This window comes from Pimephales promelas, chromosome 12, assembly GCF_988280905.1.
Source record: "Pimephales promelas chromosome 12, fPimPro1.hap1.1, whole genome shotgun sequence".
NCBI classification, from domain to species: Eukaryota; Metazoa; Chordata; class Actinopteri; order Cypriniformes; family Leuciscidae; genus Pimephales; species Pimephales promelas.
The window spans coordinates 16,968,079-16,989,577 of record NC_142780.1 but is presented as its reverse complement, the minus strand read 5'-3'; the positions used below and the strand labels follow the sequence as shown (position 1 = coordinate 16,989,577).

General features: G+C 38.3%; 1 protein-coding gene across 1 annotated transcript in view; it reads right to left on the bottom strand.

Annotated features, from left to right (window-relative positions):
• The window catches only part of sntb1 (syntrophin, basic 1), a 64,281-nt gene that overhangs the window by 34,508 nt on the left and 8,274 nt on the right, over window positions 1-21,499 (bottom strand). Inside the window, exons 2-5 of the mRNA XM_089117572.1 lie at window positions 20,041-20,257; window positions 10,638-10,845; window positions 6,440-6,576; window positions 4,155-4,351 (exon numbers count right to left, since the gene is read on the bottom strand). Of these exons, the coding sequence (XP_088973698.1) occupies window positions 4,155-4,351; window positions 6,440-6,576; window positions 10,638-10,845; window positions 20,041-20,257 (759 nt within the window). The remainder of the gene's footprint in view (window positions 1-4,154; window positions 4,352-6,439; window positions 6,577-10,637; window positions 10,846-20,040; window positions 20,258-21,499) is intronic.

Sequence of the window (21,499 nt, the reverse complement as noted above, 5' to 3'; positions counted from 1 at the left end):
TGGTACCCCTTTCGTTTTTTTTTTCGGGCGAAAAAATAAGTTTCTCCAATCTTCTCAAAACTCTGGATTCTGATAGAGGGCCATGAGACTTAGACCTGAGTGCAAAAATGGAGGCTCTAGACCCTTCCAGAGCTGAGATATCGAAACTCAAAAATTCGACCCGAAAAAAAAAACGACAGTGTTACCCCTTTTGTTTTGTTTTTTCGGGCGAAAAATTAAGTTTCTCCAATCTTCTAAAAACTCTGGATTCTGATAGAGGGCCATGAGACTTAGACCTGAGTGCAAAAATGGAGGCTCTAGACCAGTGTTTCCCAAACTTTTTTTCTGGGGACCCACATTTTAAAGTCGATAAATCCTTGTGACCCAAAAAACATTAGGCCCATATAGTTCATATATCACAAAGAGAATTTATGCATTAACAAAATATGCATGACCATTTTTTAAGGTCAGTTAAGCTTCCAGTAAACTATTTAAAAGAGGTACAGATATTTGACAAAGCACTTTTTTTTTATTAACCTGTTGTTGACAATAAGCGAAATACAGAGATGAAATGAGAAAGGAAGAGTTGACAGGGCATCTCATTGTTTTCATATTCTCAAAAAAAAATAAATAAATAAAAAAAAACTATAGGTACACACAATTAATTATGTGTTCCTCTACCCCCCTAATAAATCTAAGGCAATATAAATGACTATAACATAGTATTCAATATAAATATTCCACATTTATGCCCAAACCATGGTAAATTATTACATAGGCTATTATATGGTACATGTTTGTAAGGGTGGTGATTAGGGCATTTAGTCTTCTAACTTTGTTCATGTTTCTTCTATTTACCTCATCGGTAGTGTTGGGAATGTTAAGACTGTTTCATCCAATTTAAAACTAGTTAAAATCATTGAGTGATTTGTGGTTTGTAAGAGAGAGTGTCCGATGGAAACGCTTCTCTGGATGTCGCAACACTGTTTAATAATAGTGTCCGGGACCGGGAGTAAACGCAACTCCTTTAAGCTTTGCGTTCCGTTATCCACTGGGCCGTGCTGCCTAGTTCAAAGTAAACTAGTGAAACGACTGAAACCAGCGCTATTTTGTTCTTTATATGTTGTTACTTACCGAGAAACCGCTTCAGGTGAACAAATCAGAATCGTTTCAGACTGTTATGCACGCGCGTTTGGCCAATTCATGGAAAGGAAATAATCAAACCAACGAATGATTAATATCGCTGGTTCAGTCGACAGAAATACGGGACACACATAACAAGAACTGCTGAAATATTCGGACTGTAAACGTTTCTCTCAGGTCCGTCGGAGCGCTCATGGTGCACACACAGTGCGTAGGCTATAGTCATCCAGCTGCACGGGCCACTGCGGCGACGCGCATATCTAACCGAATTTAGCCGCACCACCAGAAAATAGGAGGAGAGGGAGGTTGAGGTGCCCTCAGCCGTATGGTGATGATTGGCGGGCCGCACTTGGCCCGCGGGCCGCCAATTGAATAGCCCTGATCTAGAGAGTAGCCTATAGAACACTGAAAAATAGTGCTCGACTTGGCGACCCAGACAAAATCTCCCGCGACCCACTTGTGGGTCGGGACCCCGCCTTTGGGAATGACTGGTCTAGAGCCTCCATTTTTGCACTCAGGTTTAAGTCTCATGGCCCTCTATCAGAATCCAGAGTTTTTAGAAGATTGGAGAAACTTAATTTTTTGACTGAAAAAAAAAAAACGAAAGGGGTACCACTGTCGGGTTTTTTTTCGGGTCGAATTTTTGAGTTTCGATATCTCAGCTCTGGAAGGGTCTAGAGCCTCCATTTTTGCACTCAGGTTTAAGTCTCATGGCCCTCTATCAGAATCCAGAGTTTTGAGAAGATTGGAGAACCGTAATTTTTCGCCCGAAAAAAAAAACGAAAGGGGTACCACTGTCGGGGTTTTTTTTTTGGGTAGAATTTTTGAGTTTCGATATCTCAGCTCTGGAAGGGTCTAGAGCATCCATTTTTGCACTCAGTTCTAAGTCTCATGGCCCTCTATCAGAATCCAGAGTTTTGAGAAGATTGGAGAAACTTAATTTTTCGCCCGAAAAAAAAAACGAAAGGGGTACCACTGTCGTTTTTTTTCCGGGTCGAATTTTTGAGTTTCGATATCTCAGCTCTGGAAGGGTCTAGAGCCTCCATTTTTGCACTCAGGTCTAAGTCTCATGGCCCTCTATCAGAATCCAGAGTTTTGAGAAGATTGGAGAAACTTAATTTTTAAGTTTACTGCGGCGATGCGCATATCTAACCGAATTTAGCCGCACCACCAGAAAATAGGAGGAGAGGGAGGTTGAGGTGCCCTCAGCCGTATGGTGATGATTGGCGGGCCGCACTTGGCCCGCGGGCCGCCAATTGAATAGCCCTGATCTAGAGAGTAGCCTATAGAACACTGAAAAATAGTGCTCGACTTGGCGACCCAGACAAAATCTCCCGCGACCCACTTGTGGGTTGGGACCCCGCCTTTGGGAATGACTGATGTAAACAGCCCCTGAGCTTTAACAGCCAGATTACTAAACATTTTTTTATACCCATTCACACAGAGAACACCAGAAATGTATTTAATGGGTTGTCGAATAACAAATAAAATTAGTAATAACAAAAAAGTATTACATTCTCAATTGGCCTTGGGTTATCTATTTATATATTATATATATACATATATATTTATTTATTTATTTATTTATTTTATTTGTTACTTTTAATCATTACAGCCTGAAAAAGCATTATGAAGCTTGTAGCCAACTATAAAAGTAATACATGACGTCAATGAATTTTTACAGAACCTTAAGAAAATGAATCTTTGGAGACACTAACTCCCTGAACAGATTACAAGATTAGACTAAACACAGGTAATGGAACATCAGCTGCCAAATGGGCCTTTCCCATAAAATCTCAAATATGGAGCAGCTCCAAGATTCTGACACAACCCAAATCTTTTTAAGGGAAGAAAAACGTCACATCCAGTCTAACTTGTTATATGGTGCGATAAAAGTGGTCCGGTTTGTTTTGAGAGGATCTGCATCTGTTGCTTTCTCCTACAAACTCAAAGTAATTAATGTTCTCCCAAATGTATTAATTAGTGATTCTGGCATGTTGTAACAAGGTCAGTCTATTTTTGTTGTGTTTCTTTCAGTAGATTTTTCCAGAGTACCTCTTCCTACACCAATGCTAACGTGCTTAACTCGTGACAGTAAAATCAACATTAATCATTGCTCAGTTAAATCTCAGTCTACTTGCCATCCTAGCATTGTACGTCAAGTGGAAATTATCTCAAAGCCTGATCTCAGAACATATGAAAATGTCTGACAGAACAGGAAAACCCTGAGATATCCAAATAAGGTGTGGTTATCTCCAGGGACTCGCATTCGTTTCAGTAACGACGGATCATTTCCTATCAGTTTAGCTTAAGGGACTTGCCTGAGAGCTTCAATTCCCAGAATGCTTTGCTCAGTGCCCCTAGCCTGCTGTATTGAGACCACACAGGAACTCTGCCATGGCATTCCATTCTAAAAATACACTCTTTACCAAAACGACGTCAGTATAAATAACATGCATCCAAAAGTCAGAAATGTTGTAGTGGAGCACAGAGCGTTTGGGAATTCAGAGTACAGTAGGAGCCACCAACCATGACATCAGATGGCTGAGACACATTTATCTTGGCATAGAAGCATGTAACCACAAATCTACATTTGACTCAAGTATGAGTATACTTTTTAAGAAACTAGCTGAAAAACTAATGTAAAAAGAGGAAGTTGGATAAAAGAAATTTACAAAGTTTTGTAACTTTACAAAAATTACAATTTTTGTAAAGTTCAAGACTAATGCTAACTGAAACTGAAAACAGGTGGGAAAAAAAAATCCACAAATGTGTAAAAGATTTCTCTCTGATGCGAAAATTTGGTTCAATCATCCAATTAAGTTTGAATATCTGAATATATTTTTTGTAAATAAATAAATAAATAAAAGAAATTTGTGAAGAAATGACAAATAATCCTGGTACAATAGACCCCTTCAAAAGATGTGGTTTCATTTTAAAACCTTATTGTACATGTTATGCTGAGAATTATTCCAAGCTGTGAATAGGTCATAAGACGTGAGAAAGAAGCAAGAAGTAGGATCCATACTCACTGGTAGTGACTTCTTTGATCATCTCGGCAGATGCGTGGCAGCCAGTAACTATGTGTCTGGTCCAGAGTGATAGGTTCTTGCTCGTCTCTGCTCTGAAGAGGTGGGCTTCGATACCCAATCTGGTTCCCGTTCGTGTAGCAAAGCACAACTCTCCACCAGGCTGCGGTGAACCCTTATCTGGACCAGAATGCACCAGCCTATGATCAAAAAAACTCAACATAAGAGATTTGTTTTTCTGTTGTCTCATCTCAAAGGCCTCCAAACCCAAGCTCCAACCCTTCCATATTCCTTTAAACCAGGGCTTCTCAAAGTGGGGTCCGCAAAATAAATTTCAGGCCCTATGATTTCCGACGGAAAGTTGCGGAATCAAATCATAAAAATGGACTTTGCAGTATAATGTGATATGTCACAGAATTTGGCAAATTATGGATGAATAAATCAAAAGTAGCCCTGTACACTTAAAGGTTGTATCAACAATTGCAGGCCCAAATAACAATGATCACATTGACACATTCATCTAATCTTTCCTAACGATCCGCTAGCTGACCGCATCTCAAAAAAAACGCATCTCTGTAGGCAGCCTCTCTGAGATCTCCACACAAAAACAAATGGGTACAACCACCACTCCAAATCAAAATAAACAGTGTTCTAACCAATCTAGGAATAAGACTGCTCAAAAACTATTTAATATGAAGTACTAATCTAGATTAATCAAAGAAATAATCTACCAATAATCAGTTCTACTGTTAAGTACACAGCCTTGTTCCTTTGTCTTTTTGTTCGATCAAAGTTTGCAATGTTGTGATTCATAGCTGGTTGGTTTGGTTTATGACTTATAACTTCTTAAAGGAGAACTCCGGTGCAAAAAGAACCTTTGGTCTAATAAAACATCGGTACCTAGTCAATCGTTCTCAGAGATTTGTTTTCATGGTAATCGAATGTAAAGAGTTATCTCTAAAAACTGTTTAGCGTATAATGCTAGTACTGGGGACATTTACTAAGTAAAAAGAAATCGCTAGTTCATACCACTGACAAGGCTCAAAATAGCCCACACTAACACAGTAACATAATGAGGGTCCATACATGCAAAACGAAACATTGAGAACTTTGTAAGTGTACGGACCGTTTAATAAGAAGATACTTTATAAAGACAGTTCACTTCATGTATACAGACAGGAGCCATCTTAGAAAATAGTTTTGATAAGTCGATCCCCGAACGCCGTTCATACAGTTCAGAAGTTTAGGGATCGACTTATCGAGACTGTTTTCCAAGATGGCTCCTGTCTGTATACACAAAGTGAACTGTCTTTATAAAGTATCTTCTTATTAAACGGTCTGTACACTTACAAAGTTCTCAATGCTTTGTTTTGCATGTATGGACCCTCATTATGTTACCGTGTTAGTGTGGGGCTATTTTGAGGCTTGTTAGTGGTATAAACTAGCGATTTCTTTTTACTTAGTAAATGCCCCCATTCCTAGTGTTATACACTAAACAGTTTTTAGAGATAAAACTCTTTACATTCGATTACCATGAAAACAAATCTCAGAGAACAGTTGACTAGGTACCGATGTTTTATTAGACCAAAGGTTCATTTTGCGCCGGAGTTTTCCTTTAATGAAGAGTTTGTTGTTGTTTTTTATGGGAAAAAAACTAATGGGAAAAATACTTCCAGAACCAAGGCCACTGAAAAAGTGGACAGGCACTGTCGCAGTCTATATACTGGTGTGGGATTCAGTTCAATGAGTTGTTTGCGGGGCTGACCGGCTTGACAGAAACTTACGCTGTACGCTGAAACGTACGCAGAGATTTCACAGAGGAAGTCGAGCCAAAATAAGTTTTGAAAAGTTTTTAGAAAAAGCACAGCTATACTTTCTGCCTTTTTGGACAATATCAGGGTCAACAAAATATTAACACATGCCAACTGAGCCTGTGATAACTGCCCTATCAGCCCTGGAGTGAAATCTGGGCTGCAGTCCAGTTAAACTTGGACTTCAAATCTATCCCTTGTAGCAATAGCTGCCGCCTCATACAGCTTCAACAGGCCTTTAATAGCCGTAATGCTTTTGTACTGTTTCCTTCCAACTGGCTGAGAAAGACTGCAGTTGTGTTTTTAGTTCCCAATTGATCAGCACTGCCATGCAAACATTGTGAGTGTTTGCATGTGTGTGTGTGTGTGTGTACAGACAGTTTTGCAGGTGTGTATACCATGATTGGTTTTCCAAAGGTGTGTTTGTATGAATGAACGAGCAAAAAGACAGCTGTAACACTGTGTGTGAGTGTGTACCGTGTAGCGAGCAGAGGGTAGGTGTGTGTCGGGCTGAGCCAGTGTTCTCTCATTCGTGGCATGCTATCAAACAGCAGCAGGTCTTTCTCCGTCAACATAACGAGCACCGGCTTCCAGCGCTGTCTTTCACTTTCCGTCTGAAACACACACACACAAACTCTGAGTAAAGTTACCATGAAACCCAAAAGAAACCTCATTCATTTTCTTAATGGAAGTTAATATCCCTCATGTATAAAGATTTGCCTGAAAGTATGAACACAAACGTTTTCAGATATACAAGACCTATTCATAGTTCACTTTATTTATCGAAGTTAGGGGGAGATTGCGGGCACATGCACAATCTTCATTCCCCTACCAATCTCCTCCTCAAAACAGCCATGCATCGTGCTTGTGCATGTCCTGCTTTTGGCGAGTTAGATGTGTTCCTGGGTCAACATATTTTGTTGATCCTGGAACAACATTCCAGTCCAAAAGTGTAATCATTACCTTATCCCTACCTTGAAACCTAACCCTACCCACAAGTTACCACTAAAAGGAAAATTACAATGATGAAGAAGCCAAACCCTAATAGTAAGCCCAAATTTGACGAACCATAAACTTGTCCCTCAAATCTGTTCCAGGATCAACAAAGACGTTGATCTAGGAACATGTCGTACTTAATAAAATCAGGTTTGGCGGTTCACACAATGGCTTTACCATCATGCATAAACTCTTCAGCACATAATTTACATACTGTATGCAAAGCATCTTTGTTTTCTATTAGAACCATTCTAAAAAAACAAGATAAATTTACCAGAGAAGCAAAACCATACAACACCTTGAAAATAAGTGTATTATTCTAACCTCGCAGGAAAATAGGTTTCAGCGTAACCTAAATCAAGCGTAGCGTTAGTTCTAGCAGGTCAAGTTAGTCAAGCTCGCAACTGATCCATGTCAACTTATAGTAATACGACGCCTATCACAGCATCCATATGTAAGCTCCTTCAGAATTATCAGCAGCTATCACGTTTCTCAGGAGCGAATTATTCCTGGTTCAGATTAAACACATTTTTCTTTTGCCTGTTACGATAGTCACTGTGTCAGATTACGCGATTTTGACTACTAAAATCTTGTTGTGTTGTGGAAATGACATGTCAGACTACACGTTTCCTGACCAGTCATCGCATGCCGTCTTTAATGGCACGCATGATGTCATCGAGAAGGTGAAACTAGTAGCGGGTGACATCCGGAAACGAACGTAAACAAACAATGGATAAGTGGAGAGTGTTGTATTGGCTGTCCTGTGTTCAGAAAAACGTTAAAAAAGAAAGAAAACCCGACAATAGACACGTTCCTGGATTGCTCGAAGAGGACAGTATGGGCTGTCAATCCTCCAAAGAGAACTTGAGGTAAAATATTGTTTTCTTATATATTTGTACTTTTAGTTTTAACGGTAGCACCATCGTCTCTCTTTAGTTTCGCCATTTTTGAAAGTTGTGTACGGAAAGGCTTCTGTGCTCCTATTGGTCAATCTCATACATGTGACGGAACCGTCGTGGACGACCTTTAAAAAAATGAAACATGCTAGTCTTTTTGTCGTGATGTCGTGAAGCATCGCAGAGATGATACGATCGAATCTTGCGTCCCGACGCCCGTTGTCGTTTGCAAATCCCCACGACACCCTACGTCACCCTCGGGCTAAAATCGTGTAATCTGAACCAGGCATTACCCTCCTCCATTCCCAGCTCCTCCTCTCGTCCAGACAGGATTTGGCATTCTGATTCCTGTTGAATCAGACTCATTTCTCGGATTATGGTGTATATTAAATTAGTAACATTAATGATATTTGCATACATTCATGTTGGTTCTGTTCTGTTTAACCTAAGGGGTGTTATCGCTGCTCTCCCTGCTCTTATCCATGCTAGGCTGCATGGATGCGGTGGGATTTCTCGCCCAGAACAGAACCATACCGCCAATCCAAACTGTATGCTAATTGTCAGTCGTATTTGACGATAATGTTCCTGACAGAACTTGAGATTGTTATTTCTTTTCTCTGGTTCTGCATCTATGACCACACTGAGAAGTTTCAGAGGTTATGCTCATTTAGACAAACTGCTTTCTCATTATTTGACCTTTGAGACATTATATGAACGAAAAAGTATAAAAAAATATGCTGAAGTATTATGACAATGCAATATTATGAGGAAAACAATGCCAATATATTAATAGGATTGTATCAGCCTAGTCTTACTTTGAATGATGCATCTATACACGTTATTCCAGGTAAACTTTGTCCTCATCATCTTTAATAAAATTATAATAACTTGCTTTGCCTCTGAAATGACTTCCCTTTTCGGGTGACTTCACAAATCCCTCTTACTTTCACCACCATTCTGTTGAGAAACACCCACTTAACATGATCCAATCATTTCTAGGTGAATGAAATTAAGCCCCACTCTAAAATATTTTCACACTGAAAATTGTTTCACTCTGAAATCCATCACATTCCACCCTGACTTTTACAAGCTCAAAAGTAAACCTGCGCTACAATTGAGTAATAGTTCCAAATGTTGTCCAAATAAGAGCTTAATTTTAGCCTGAATGCGATTTACTGCTGAAGCTCTCGTCTATGGCACATGTCTCCTCAGGGCTTTGATAGACTGACAGACCACTCAAATCTCACAAATCACAGGGTCAGTTTGTCTCAAGGCTAAAAAAAGAGACCCCAGCGGGGCCGTGTTCATCAGAAGCAGATGCGCAACCACAAAACAGGCCCTTGTTATAAGCACAAAAAAAATCTGCTCGCTGTCTGAGGGCATTCAGCACACTGGTTTTTTCCTCATATAATTATTCATCAAGGGGCCGGCAGGTTGGTAATAGGAGACGGAACGAGTGAGCTCTCATTAAAGGGCAGGCTGAGACTGGGCTGCCCACAGCCCTGCCATCGCTGCAGTTCTCTATTAGCCGGCCCAGCCAGGCCTCAGATAATGAGACGGCGATGAAAAGAAGATTTAATAGGGAGGAAAAACCTGCGGTCACACTGAGAAGAGTAATCCTCCATCAATCAAGCCGGTACCCGCTCACCACGATTTCTGAGAATTTTTGAAAGAAAGAAAAAAACACTTCAGAGGAACTGTCTGTACAGTTTTGAGAATGTTTTACAACCAGAGTGTATGGTATAACCTGGGACCTGCTAACATGTTTGTGAAAAAAAAAGACGTTTTCCACACAGTTATTATCATGACAGGAACATTTTACAGTGGAACACTTGCATCAAACCAAAGACCTTAAGCTAATGCTGGGTTTTATGTAAGATCTTACCCATAATCTGTGTAATCTTTTCCATATCATACAGCTAAATGACACGCAGAAGAGTTACACTTTCATGCCACGCAGATTCTTTCATAAGCAGGAATATCATGAAGCTGAATTGATGTGCTTTTATATGCAGTTGGACAGTTGAAATGGGATCAATGTTGATCAATATATATTTGGCATGGTAATGGATATGACAATGTTGATATGTCTGTGGTCTTGGTTAAATAGATCTGCTATGCTGCTGTTGGTTATTGCTACTGCTATGTGTACGTCACTCATTGTTTAGAGATTTCGGAAGTTTTACCTTTCACTGTGAAGAGCTAAACGTATTTAGATATACAGGAAATAGCAATGGAAGACGATTTCGATATATCTAAATATGTTTAGTGAAAGGTAAAACTTCCAAAATCTCTGTGTGTAAACAATGAGTGACGTACACACGCAAGCGATCACTTACGGTGGAACGTTGGACATGGTTCAGTTCAGTTCAGTTGGACATTGGACAACTGATTCAGATCACTTGGTCGTGACTGTGGTTACACGAGGTAAAAACGACATAAATACTGTTCGTTTTCTCACACAAACCGCTCGTTTCATGTCTTAGGCCATCAATGTGTACTTACATTTACGAGTCATTAAATCATGTTTAATTTGGACTTCTCTGTGCATGCTCTTTGAGGTGACCCCCTAAACATGCATTATATGACTGATAGACAAGAACCGTTTGACCGAAAAATGTCAAAATTGAAAATACTGTGGAAACAAAGACACCTACGCCTACACCTTGGATGCCCTTGAGGTGAGCTAAAACATATCAAAAATTAATTTCAAAGTGAGCTATCCCTTTAAGATCATCATATTTATACTGCATTAATCAAATTGAATAGAATCGATTCTTCACCTTTTCCGCTAGCCAGCCGAGGTATCGGATCTCTCGACTCCCGGCGATGCTGTGGCGGCCTGCGTGTTCTCGGAGTTCGCTGATGACTTTGCTGGTGAGGTTTGAGATGGCAGTTTGCATGAGAGTGAACCAGGTCTGGGCAGAGGCTGTGTCTGTATGTCTCATGACTATTGTGTGCTTAGCATCAGAGGAGTGAAGCTCCATCTGCCTGAAACACAAAAAGAAAGAAATAATAAAATTCAGATTCGATTTTAATCTAAATCCAGAGTTCACTGGTCAAGCTAAGGGGTTACTAAAGGAATAGTTCAACCACAAATTGCAATTTTGTCATTATTTATTTACTGCAAGTCAGTTGCACAACATGAATAAGTTAGGCAGACGATAATTTAAAAAAATATGAATAAGCAGGTTTGTTTAAAATAGTTTTTTTTTTTTAATAAAAACAATAATAAACCATACAATAACTACTTTGAGGGGGAAAAAAATCCCCTCATACCATCAGTGCAGTTGTATTACCCTGACATAGTGACTTTATGTCCTCAAAAAAAAAGGCTAAATTCATCTTAAATAAGAAATTTAAAAACATTAAATAATAGAAGAGGTGCATTTAAGTGTATGTGTTAATTAAATTTTTAAAGTATTTTTGAAAAAATAGATCTAGATACAGGATGTTTGCCTGAATGAAACAAAGCAACAGATAGAAAAATAACTTCTGCTTCTATAAAATTAGTAGAGTTGAATGAATTATTACAGAACAACTACACGCAATGACATTTGACAACATTTACTTAAACACAAGCCATCTGAGTTGATTTAAAGACGGCAGCCAGGGCTAAAAAGAGCTCTGGAGTCAACATTAGCCACCAGAATACCAGATACACCAGGTTTAAACAGAACCATACATCACTTCTGTTCAGGGAGTTTACAGTGATAAATACTCCACTCATACATCATCCAGAGTAAAAGTCTTAACCTTACACTCCACAATATCATTTTCAGGTGCACCGTGTATGTAAAAATAGATCTTGAAGACAGAGAGTTTGGAGGGGCTTAGGGGGGAGGACTGGGCACAGATGGAGCTGATGTGTTTGCAATAGACTGGAGGAAAGAGCGTTTTGAATGAGGCCCAATGAGTTCTGCCCTTTAAGACTATAATTGGGAAAATTTCACAACTAATGGAGATGCCTGTGTCCAATTTAGGAAGCGAATGTTTCAATTCCTTTTGTGGTCAAATGAGATCTCTCTTAGTAAGCAGACCTCAGAAAGTTACCCTTACAATTCAACCTCAGAGAACTTATGCCATGTTTTGTTTACATAGAAGTGTCAAGTGGCCAAAACTAGTTATTGGTTCGAGTAATTATAGAGAGGGAATGTGCAGGTCCAGATGGAGAAGGGAAAAAAACTGAAACATAAAAAAATAAAAAAGTAATAGATGCCCACCTGTGAGAGCAAACATCATGGTTATCATAAAAAAAATAAACTAAGATGAATCAATAGAACTGTCCAATGGATTTGATAAAAAGTGGATGTTAGTGAAGAAACAACTCTACACACATTATGGAATACATTATTTCTATGCAGAGATGCTTGAAAGAGTCAATAACAGTGAAGTCAACAATGAGAAGCAGAACAAACACTGAGTATTTCACTGAAATGGCCATAGACAGAGTGGAAAATGGTCACATACTACTAAATTATGACTACTAAAAAAATAATATGACTACTAATTATTAAAGACAATACATTAGTGGATATTTGGAAAAGATTAGATTGGTATTAGGGGTTGGAATCTTAAGGCACCTCGCAATCCGAGCGACTAAATAATTATCGATCTACATATTTATTACTAATCAAAGAGTTTACCGAGACAATATAATTTTTGACTAATGTTCATACAACTTATTTTTCTGGAAAAAAAATTGTGTGTGTTCTTTTATATATAATGTTTATGAAGACATAAATGTGTATAATGACATGGGTATTTAAACATGGTTAATGAGGACACTTCCTGTGTACTCAAACCAAATGGCTTAAAAAAAAAAAAAAACATACTAAAAAAATGCCTTGAGAAAAAAATTCTGTTATGGGTGGGTTTAGAGGTAGGGTTAGTGCGCCTAGAGTGCCTGTAAACCACACAAGTACGTATGTGTGTGTTACGTCTTTCTATATTTCCACATATTACCTCTTTCTATATTACCTCTTTAAGCTTCTTTAATTCAATTGTCTTGTGGCAAAAAAAAAAAAATCGAGTCTTTTAAAAATTATTTTAAAAGCAAAAACCAAACACAAACTTTATATTAAAAAAAATATATATATATATTATTTTTTTTCTCATAGGAATGACTGAGTAATGCTCATGTCAGAGCATGTGTGCACCACTAGGCCATCTCTAACGAAAATTAATTCACTTTTTAATTAATCATTTTGGGAGAACGCTCTTCTATTTACCATCAACACCCCAATTAATGAGTCAAAGAGGACAAAATGAATAAGATGAACTAAATTTAGATGGTCTCCAAACACAATGTGTCAAACCAAACAAGAGCAAGAGTAACAGAAGACAGATGGAAAGGTCACTGACACATCTGGCGTGAAGGGACATTTCTATACCCCAAACCTCCAGCTACTCTAACTTCCACCAAAACAACTCCAGTTACGGATCCACTCTGGACCACCAGAACGCCCAACAGTCCAAAGAAATGACAACAGTGGGAGGGGGCACATTCTAATTTTTTTTTTCCAGATGGATTTTGTTTAGGAATTTGACAGGAATCCTCTCAAAGTGTGGCACTTGAAGCCATGAATGTCTGCAGAGTTGATAGAGCTTCGCATGAGCACCACAGTGATGAATGGGCTAAAAGACATGGGACACAATGGTGTAAATTGAAAACAGAGCTGGAGGGTGTGAGCCACAGAGCTCCTTACTGACATGCCGCATGGCAGGAGTGAAGTCTTTCGTCTGTCTGTCTTTCCTGTCAGTTTATCTCACCATCAGTCTGGCCACCTCAAATATCTTATGAGCAGTGCTGCTGTTATATTGAATATTAACAGGGCTGTGATTCCTCTGAAAGCATTCAGCAAAGCAAAAGTGATATTGCGTGATTTCATTTCATCATAACATTATAGTAAATATCAGCATTATTAGAACACCACTTGACCAATCAGACTGAAGACTGTTTTAAAGGGTACAATATAGCACAACATAGAAAAATAAATAAATAAGGGTATGGTCACATATAAATTTGCAATGCATTTCAATGGAATCTGCAAGTTTTGAGTGAGTGCCAAAAAAAAAAAAAAAAATCCCCAAATGGATTTTGCACTGGGTTCACTGATAAAAATGATTTTGTAAATACTACAGAAAAAAAACAAATGTTATTTCTACATGAAAAAGTTAGTTAATAAGAATATATATATATATATATATATATATACACAGTATATACAAATAACCGAGGTGCCCATTTGTATGTAAGACAACAACTCCCACAATGCACCACATTGCACAGCTCTGCAAGCCACACCCACTATTCCGGAACAGTGAAAACAGAGAAATCACTCTTCCATCTACAAGGCTAACGTTAGCTGTCACCAGAGTTAGTTGTAGTTAGTTGGCTGTGACGAGCAGGAAGATGGAGGGCGAGGGACGTAAGAGGACAGCGCGAGGCCGGTAACGTAAGTGACAATGAAAGACACCTGTGAGGCGCGCGCCGTTCTCGCGTTTCTCATTGAGGAGCGAAAGCATAAAATGAGGAGCGACGATGGCAGATTGAGAGAGAAACAGGCCTGATTTTATGACACGTTTTGTTTCTGTTGTATGTAACGTTACAGCAGTCGTCAATGAGGGGCTGCTGGCTTATACTTTCGTTTTGTATTTGTTCATTTTACTATTAAAATGTTTCAATGTTCGCCGGTTCCCGCCTCCTTCTTCCCACAACAACAAACCCTGATTCATTGGCAAACTCATTAGTTAGGAATGCACCGATATGAACATTTTGCCCGATACCGATAACCGATAATTCTTTATATTTAGCTTGAATATATTAGCCAAATTTTATTATCGGGCCGATAACGATAACACAAAAATGAGCAAATATCGGCCGATACCGATATGGTGGCCGATATATCGTGCACCCATATCATTAGTGAATTACTCCTCGTTTGTATTTATTTCTATTTGGTGAATTACTGCATGATACCGGGATGTTCAGTCAGGCGAAACTAGGATGGTTCACATCACAACACAAACGTCCATGTGCTCATCTGATTCAGAGATTTCGTTCAGAAGAAATTGTCATCGTTGAAATTCTCTGCAGCAGACGGACTCTATCTGTGTCCGTAGTTCACAGCGAGAGCACATGCACCAGCAGTCCGCCCCGCTCGAGCCAGTCCGGCTCCTCGACCGCGACAGGCAGCCGCTTCCTGTTCCTCTATCAGCCTCAGCTGTTCTTCACTATATTGCGGCTCGTTAAGATAGCCACGAACATCGGATTCGAGCAGCAGAATTAGAGCAAGACCGATATTAGGCATTTTCCAAACTACCGGTATCGGCAGTTATAATGGCCGATAAATGGATATTTCAAAAATAAATAAAAACCATGAACCATGTCATGAGTACTCTACACCGTCCCTGTGGGCAACACTCGTTGAGTTGATCACGATACATACATTGCTTGAATAACAATTAAAAGAACATCCCCATCAGTTCTCTTAACTCAAAATTTGTGGCCGGCGGAAGTTTCCTTGGCCAGTTATATTGAAAATGTATGTTTTACAATTTGCAGTATGACGTAATCCATTGCTAAATTATGGTTCATCATAGACTAGCTAACCATAAAGCTAGCTAATGCCACTATCATCAGTCTGTTCTGTTGAGACAATAAAAGAAACTTTTAGAAAGTTTCTTTTTAAAATGCATTAACATATTATTTTGGTTAAAACTCATAAATAACTACAAATAACTAATGTTAGGGATATCTGTTAATGTTTTGTTGCGCCTTTCTGAAATAAAAAATTAAAAAAAAAATATCGGCCGATATATCGGCATATCGGATTTTAAAACCAAAAAATATTTGTATCGGTATCGGCCTTCAAAATCCTTTATCGGTCGGGCTCTAAGCAGAATCTCAAAATCCTCTTTTTCCATATCATGTTTAGTTTCTTCCGTCATTATCATACTTCCTATCTCCACGGCGCTTGTTAGCTTAGCTTCCAAGATGGCTGATTTTGATTCAGTATCTGCAAGTGAAGTCCCACCCACTGATCTGTAATTGGCCTGTAGGGTGAGTGGGACCCACATCCTTCAATAATAATAATAACGAGCTAATGTTTGTAATCTCTACACTTTTTAATGAAATCTGACTTTCTGCTTATGGGCTCTATGCACGGCGGTATTTCCAGTGAAGGTGTAGGGATGTTCGATATATTCTGCCGATCGTAAAGTCAAATTCAATACCAATAATTTATATTGAATTTTATACTCCATGGTTATACTAAAGAAACGTTAGTCACAAAAACAGACACCCATTGTTGTGTTTATGCTTCCATTTAAAATTATATTAAATAAACATAACTATATATAAAATTACATCTAAACGTATTAAAGTTTCGTTTCAAAGACGGGACGACAGTAAATTTTGAAGACTCTGCCATAATCCCGTTTCCTCGGTTTTTCACCACTTTAATCTCCCCAACCGGAAACTGACGAGCATCCTTGCGTCAAATGCGGAACTTATGCGTGCATATAGCCCATTATGACGCAAAATTATGATTTTTACGTCATAATAAGCAGGAAGTAAAACACTTAAATCCTTATTTCTCCAATCTCAGGGGACAATAACGGAATAAACCATGACCATTCAAAAATATGACTGGGTTTACAAAGATACAAAGCTTAATGCAAATGGGTGAAGTGTCCCTTTAAAGTCAGCATGAAACAGAAGTTGTTGGATTTTGTCCATTCGAAATTGATTGGATGGTTTGTGGTTTGCTATTGCTATATGATCTCATGTGATTGACGGGTTTCTCTGCCTTCGACCCAGTACTATGACAACACGTCATAGAAGAGATGAGATGTTGCTGCAAAAGGGAGGGGAAGTTATTTTAATTATGAAGATTATGAGGGCACATGAAATTAAAAAAAATATATATATTATTTGCAAGGAAATATTATTTATTATAAATACTAACATACCCTAATAAAACAAGATTTGTCCATATCTTAAACATTCCAGCAGCTCACTAAGGCAAAGTCTTACAGTGTTTTTAAAAAAGATGTGACGTTCCTCTTGTCATTATTGTAAAGCAGCTCTGGCACATCACCTTTTAACATACTTCCTGTGAAATGTTATGGTTAATCTCACAAACCACAATGTTCACTTCTCTCACGACAAAAGTACAATATAGTGCAAAAATAACATGCAGATTCGAGAACAAAAAACACTGTGGTTGGTGGGATCGCTAGAGCAAAAACACATTCATCAACACAAAATAAAACATCTGAGACTGATATTTTATTTAAAATATTTGCATCCTCAAAATAAAAGTTTGTTTATATATATATATCAATACTTCTTGTTTAGAAAATGGTGAATATGTTTCGAAACACATGTATTATGTATAATGGCATTTTTTTTATATAAATGGGAGACTTAGTACATATTATGCATGTTAACTATATTGCATTGATACACTACAGACCAGATAATTATATAGGTCACATACACATACAGTACCGTTTAAAAGTTTGGGGTCAATACGATTTTTTTATGCTTTTGAAAGAGGTCTCTTATCTTCACGAAGGCTGCATTTATTTGCCACATGATTCTTCAGAAATCATTGTAATCTACTGATTTGCGGATCAAAAAACATTTACTATTGTCATCCATGATGGTTGTGCTGCTTAAAATATTTGTGGAACCCATGATAAAAACACGCCTGTAGATCATTAATCTATAAATAAGTACATCCATATAAATGTTCCAGTTTATCTACTGCACATTGCTAACCTGAAAACGTACTGTTACCTTTTTGCACCAAGCATCATTTTGGCCTCTTGATAAATATTGTATTTGTAATTTTACTATTTATTCTTTGAACATGTTGTGCAAATACGTCACAGGTTTGGTGTTTGGCTTCATGTCTTCATTTTGTTGAGTGGTTTTTGGGTCCTGCTCAAGCACTCTGGCAACATAGGAAAACTTTGAAGTCATTGTTGACATGGACTTTGATGTTGTCCTCCATCACTTTTGAATATATGAAGGCTCACTGACAAGCAGAGGACACTAGCACTCTTTAGACATCAAACATGACGGAGTGAGCGACCAGCATAAAGCATTAGTTGTGTGGAGTGCATTACCAGGCTGTCATCCTGAGACGGCATTAATGTCAAAATCATTTCTAATCACTTTCTCCACCATCTTTAACAAGCATGTCCAAACAAACAGTGCACAATCTGTGCTTGCTTGGGGGTTACAAAAATTGAATCACAAGCATACGAAAACATAACGTGTGGGTTTAGAATGACAAAAGTTTCATAGGTAAATGATAAAGAATGATAAACCAATGATCCTTTTTAGATGAGCTATGTAAGCACTATTTGTTTAATTATTTTTCTCTTTTTGACAAGAAACTGAGTAGGAGACAAATAAAGAAAAACAGTTAAAGAACTAGTTTTTATTGTAAAGAAGAGCATGTGGTCTATTTGGAAATAAGACTGTCCTAACCATAACCTACAAACCCACTTGTCAAAGCCACACACTTGGCCCTGTTCTGGTCTAGGTCTAAGGATGATAAGTGAATTTCCTGAAAGGCCATCAAGAAAATGCAACCAAGTGAATTAAATTCATTCACATATGCACACATTCATTTGTGTATACTATACTGAAAATGGCTCTAGTTGAGTTGTTTGCACCGCTGTATTGTACTATTGGTCGTTTAACATTTCAATGGTATCACAGTTGTCAACTATTAAATGTTTAGCTACTTAAATCTTACACACCTCACTTTTTGACCAATAAAACTGAAGTTTCATGCTGTAATTCACACTTTGCTTCTGTAAAAAGTATTAGTAATGCCCACCTTCTTTGATTTGATTGCCCATCTCAGTCATTCTGGCATAAACTATGTTTCCATCCACCTATTTTTATGCCAATGTTGGGAAAACCACTGTATGCAACTGGCAAATTCTAAAAATGCGCATTAAAAAAAAAACGTATAGCCTACACTCCTTTGAGGAAATGCCTCAAATGAAGTCAATGTTTGTCATCAAAATGGTTGGGTACAATGACCCTCTAGAACTGACACACAATTGTAATCCCAAACATCAGGCATCCACATCCAAACGCAAGATAAATAAATTGACCGCTGGACCTCTAGGTTGAAAAATCGTCAATGCAAGTGAATGAGAGAAAATAATTATTTTCTAATCCCGTTTGAATTTTGCAATGAATGTGAACATATGTTGTCTGTGAATTTTTTATATAATGTTTCGTGTAAAGAATGCTACAATTTAGTGGGTAGAATTTTCATACGGTTAGACTTTGTGTGAGAGCACTTTGTGGACTACAACTCTTTCGAGGTGTTTGATATACATCACCCCCACTAGCACACGGATCCCGCTAAACATGCCTGTGTCTTTGGTGCACTTCACCGCCTTCTTTCAGGGAGAGGACAAACTAGTTGAGGTGGTGAAAACCGTGATTTGTGAAGGGAAAATGTGTGTTATGCGGCGACGTCACATATGCGACGTGTAGTCTTTCTCGTTATGTCTATTCCACAACTGCTAGCCAAAGAATCATACAATATACTGTCAAACTCGTTACGTGAGAAATTATATTAAAAAAATTCACAGACGACATATGTTACATTCATGGCACAATTCAAACGGGATCAGAAACGCTTTTTTCAACCTAGAGGTCCAATTGGAGTTTTACGGATGGGCGGGACTTACCAGCTCTATGTCTACGTGGTGTCTTGATTCGCAAGTTTTATTATGTATATTTTGCATCAACTTTCCAGGAAGTGACGATTTTGTTCTCTTGAACACATGAGATCGGAAATAACGTTTTATTCATTTTATGCGTTATTCAAATTTTGCGCAGCTACGGATGGAAACAGCTATTACAAGAGCGCTGATCAGCTCATGAGAAAGTATTTATTTGGTAATTATTTTATTACTTTTATTATACCCCTCGAAAGAAATATTACTCCATAAAAATACAATATCAATTATTTCCCCAAAGTATGAATTCTTCCCAATGTTGAATTCAGTTTGAAACCATTTGCTATCATGTTCATTAAAATATTCTGTAATGTTTTACACATTTCTTTATTGGACTTAAAGTAATGCTGCAAGTTTGAAAACTTCCTGTGATCAAAATATTGAATGCATAAGAAGCAGTACCTGTTTTCTGGGTCAGGGACAGTCATACTGCGGGTGATGTAGCACATTTTGAGGGGGATGTATCTTCGGTCGCCCTGTAAGGACAGTGAGGGGGGGCTAGGAATATCGAAGTGAGGACTGCCGACACGAGGGGACTCAGGAGGCGGGGTCTCCCAGCCAATCTCAGACACCGGTGAGCCTTTTTTCACATATGGCGTTGCTTCCCGCATGTATTTCACTAGAACAAAAAAGAAACGGGTCATGACTACTGTGTACCGTTTGCACATTCTCTTCATCTCAGCTTCTTTTATGAAAACAAAAACAGTATATAGACGCACATACCTAAAGAGATCAACACAAAACGCCTTTGCGAGTTAATTTTCCATCAAGTGTGTGCACTGGGCCTTAGCCAGTCAGAAATGAAAGCAGGAAACCCCTACGCAAACCACTTTACCCCCACAGCTGTCCTGAGTGAGGAAATCAATTCACAGCATATTTGCATACTATTCTATTGCATTTCTAGAAGATTGCTGCTGGCTTTATGACAGGGCAATGAACTTGAGGCTGAAGCATCTACACATGAACGTGCTGATAACAATTACAACTGCCATGCTTCTCAGGTATATGTCACGCTAAGGGCCAATTATTCCAATTCCATATGACAGATTAATCTTTACAGGAAGCAGTTGACCATGTGAGCACAGGGCTATTTCACAATAGTAGAGGCATTTCACAAATTAGAATGGGCTGTTTGGCTATTTGGCATGACATCAATTTGGTTAAAACGTAATCATTCTGAATGCCTGAGGGCAACATTCAGTTTATTACATAAATGCTTCTCTCGGCAAAAACTTTTGCACATATATGCTGCAGTGTGTCAACACAACAGAATGATTTATTACAACACAATGACACTTAAAAAACAGGGTACACTTTAGTGTCCCATTACTTTTTAAATGACTGAAGACATTTAAAGATAACAGTCATTTTTCAGCTCATTTTTTTTTATTCAGTGTTGTTTCAATTCAGTTCAATAACTGCCAATATAGCAAAGTTCATAAACAAATTACTGCATTATAGTATTCTGCATTATTACAGGATTGCAAAATTTGCAAACCTCATAAAATTTAGTTTGTACCTCCTTTGGTATCTTTCCCTGACCATTTGTTGGAAACATCAAGTATTGAGTTTGAGTATTTGAGCATTTTTTACTCTCTGGAATGCATCCATTCACTCTTTTGTCTAAAAATGGATCCTGAATTTAGGATAAGAAGTTTTTGCTATTGTGTGCTATTGCTCAAGTAACACACACAAACACACACACAAGAGAAGAGAAGAAACAAACATACATTTTCTATCTGCCTCCAACTGTACTCAGTATGCGTTATCATGAACTTTAGTTCACATGTTAACACAACTTACAAAGCTGGTGTCACTAAGGCTAAACGCCTAAACAAAAACCCCTGTCTTTACAACTTCA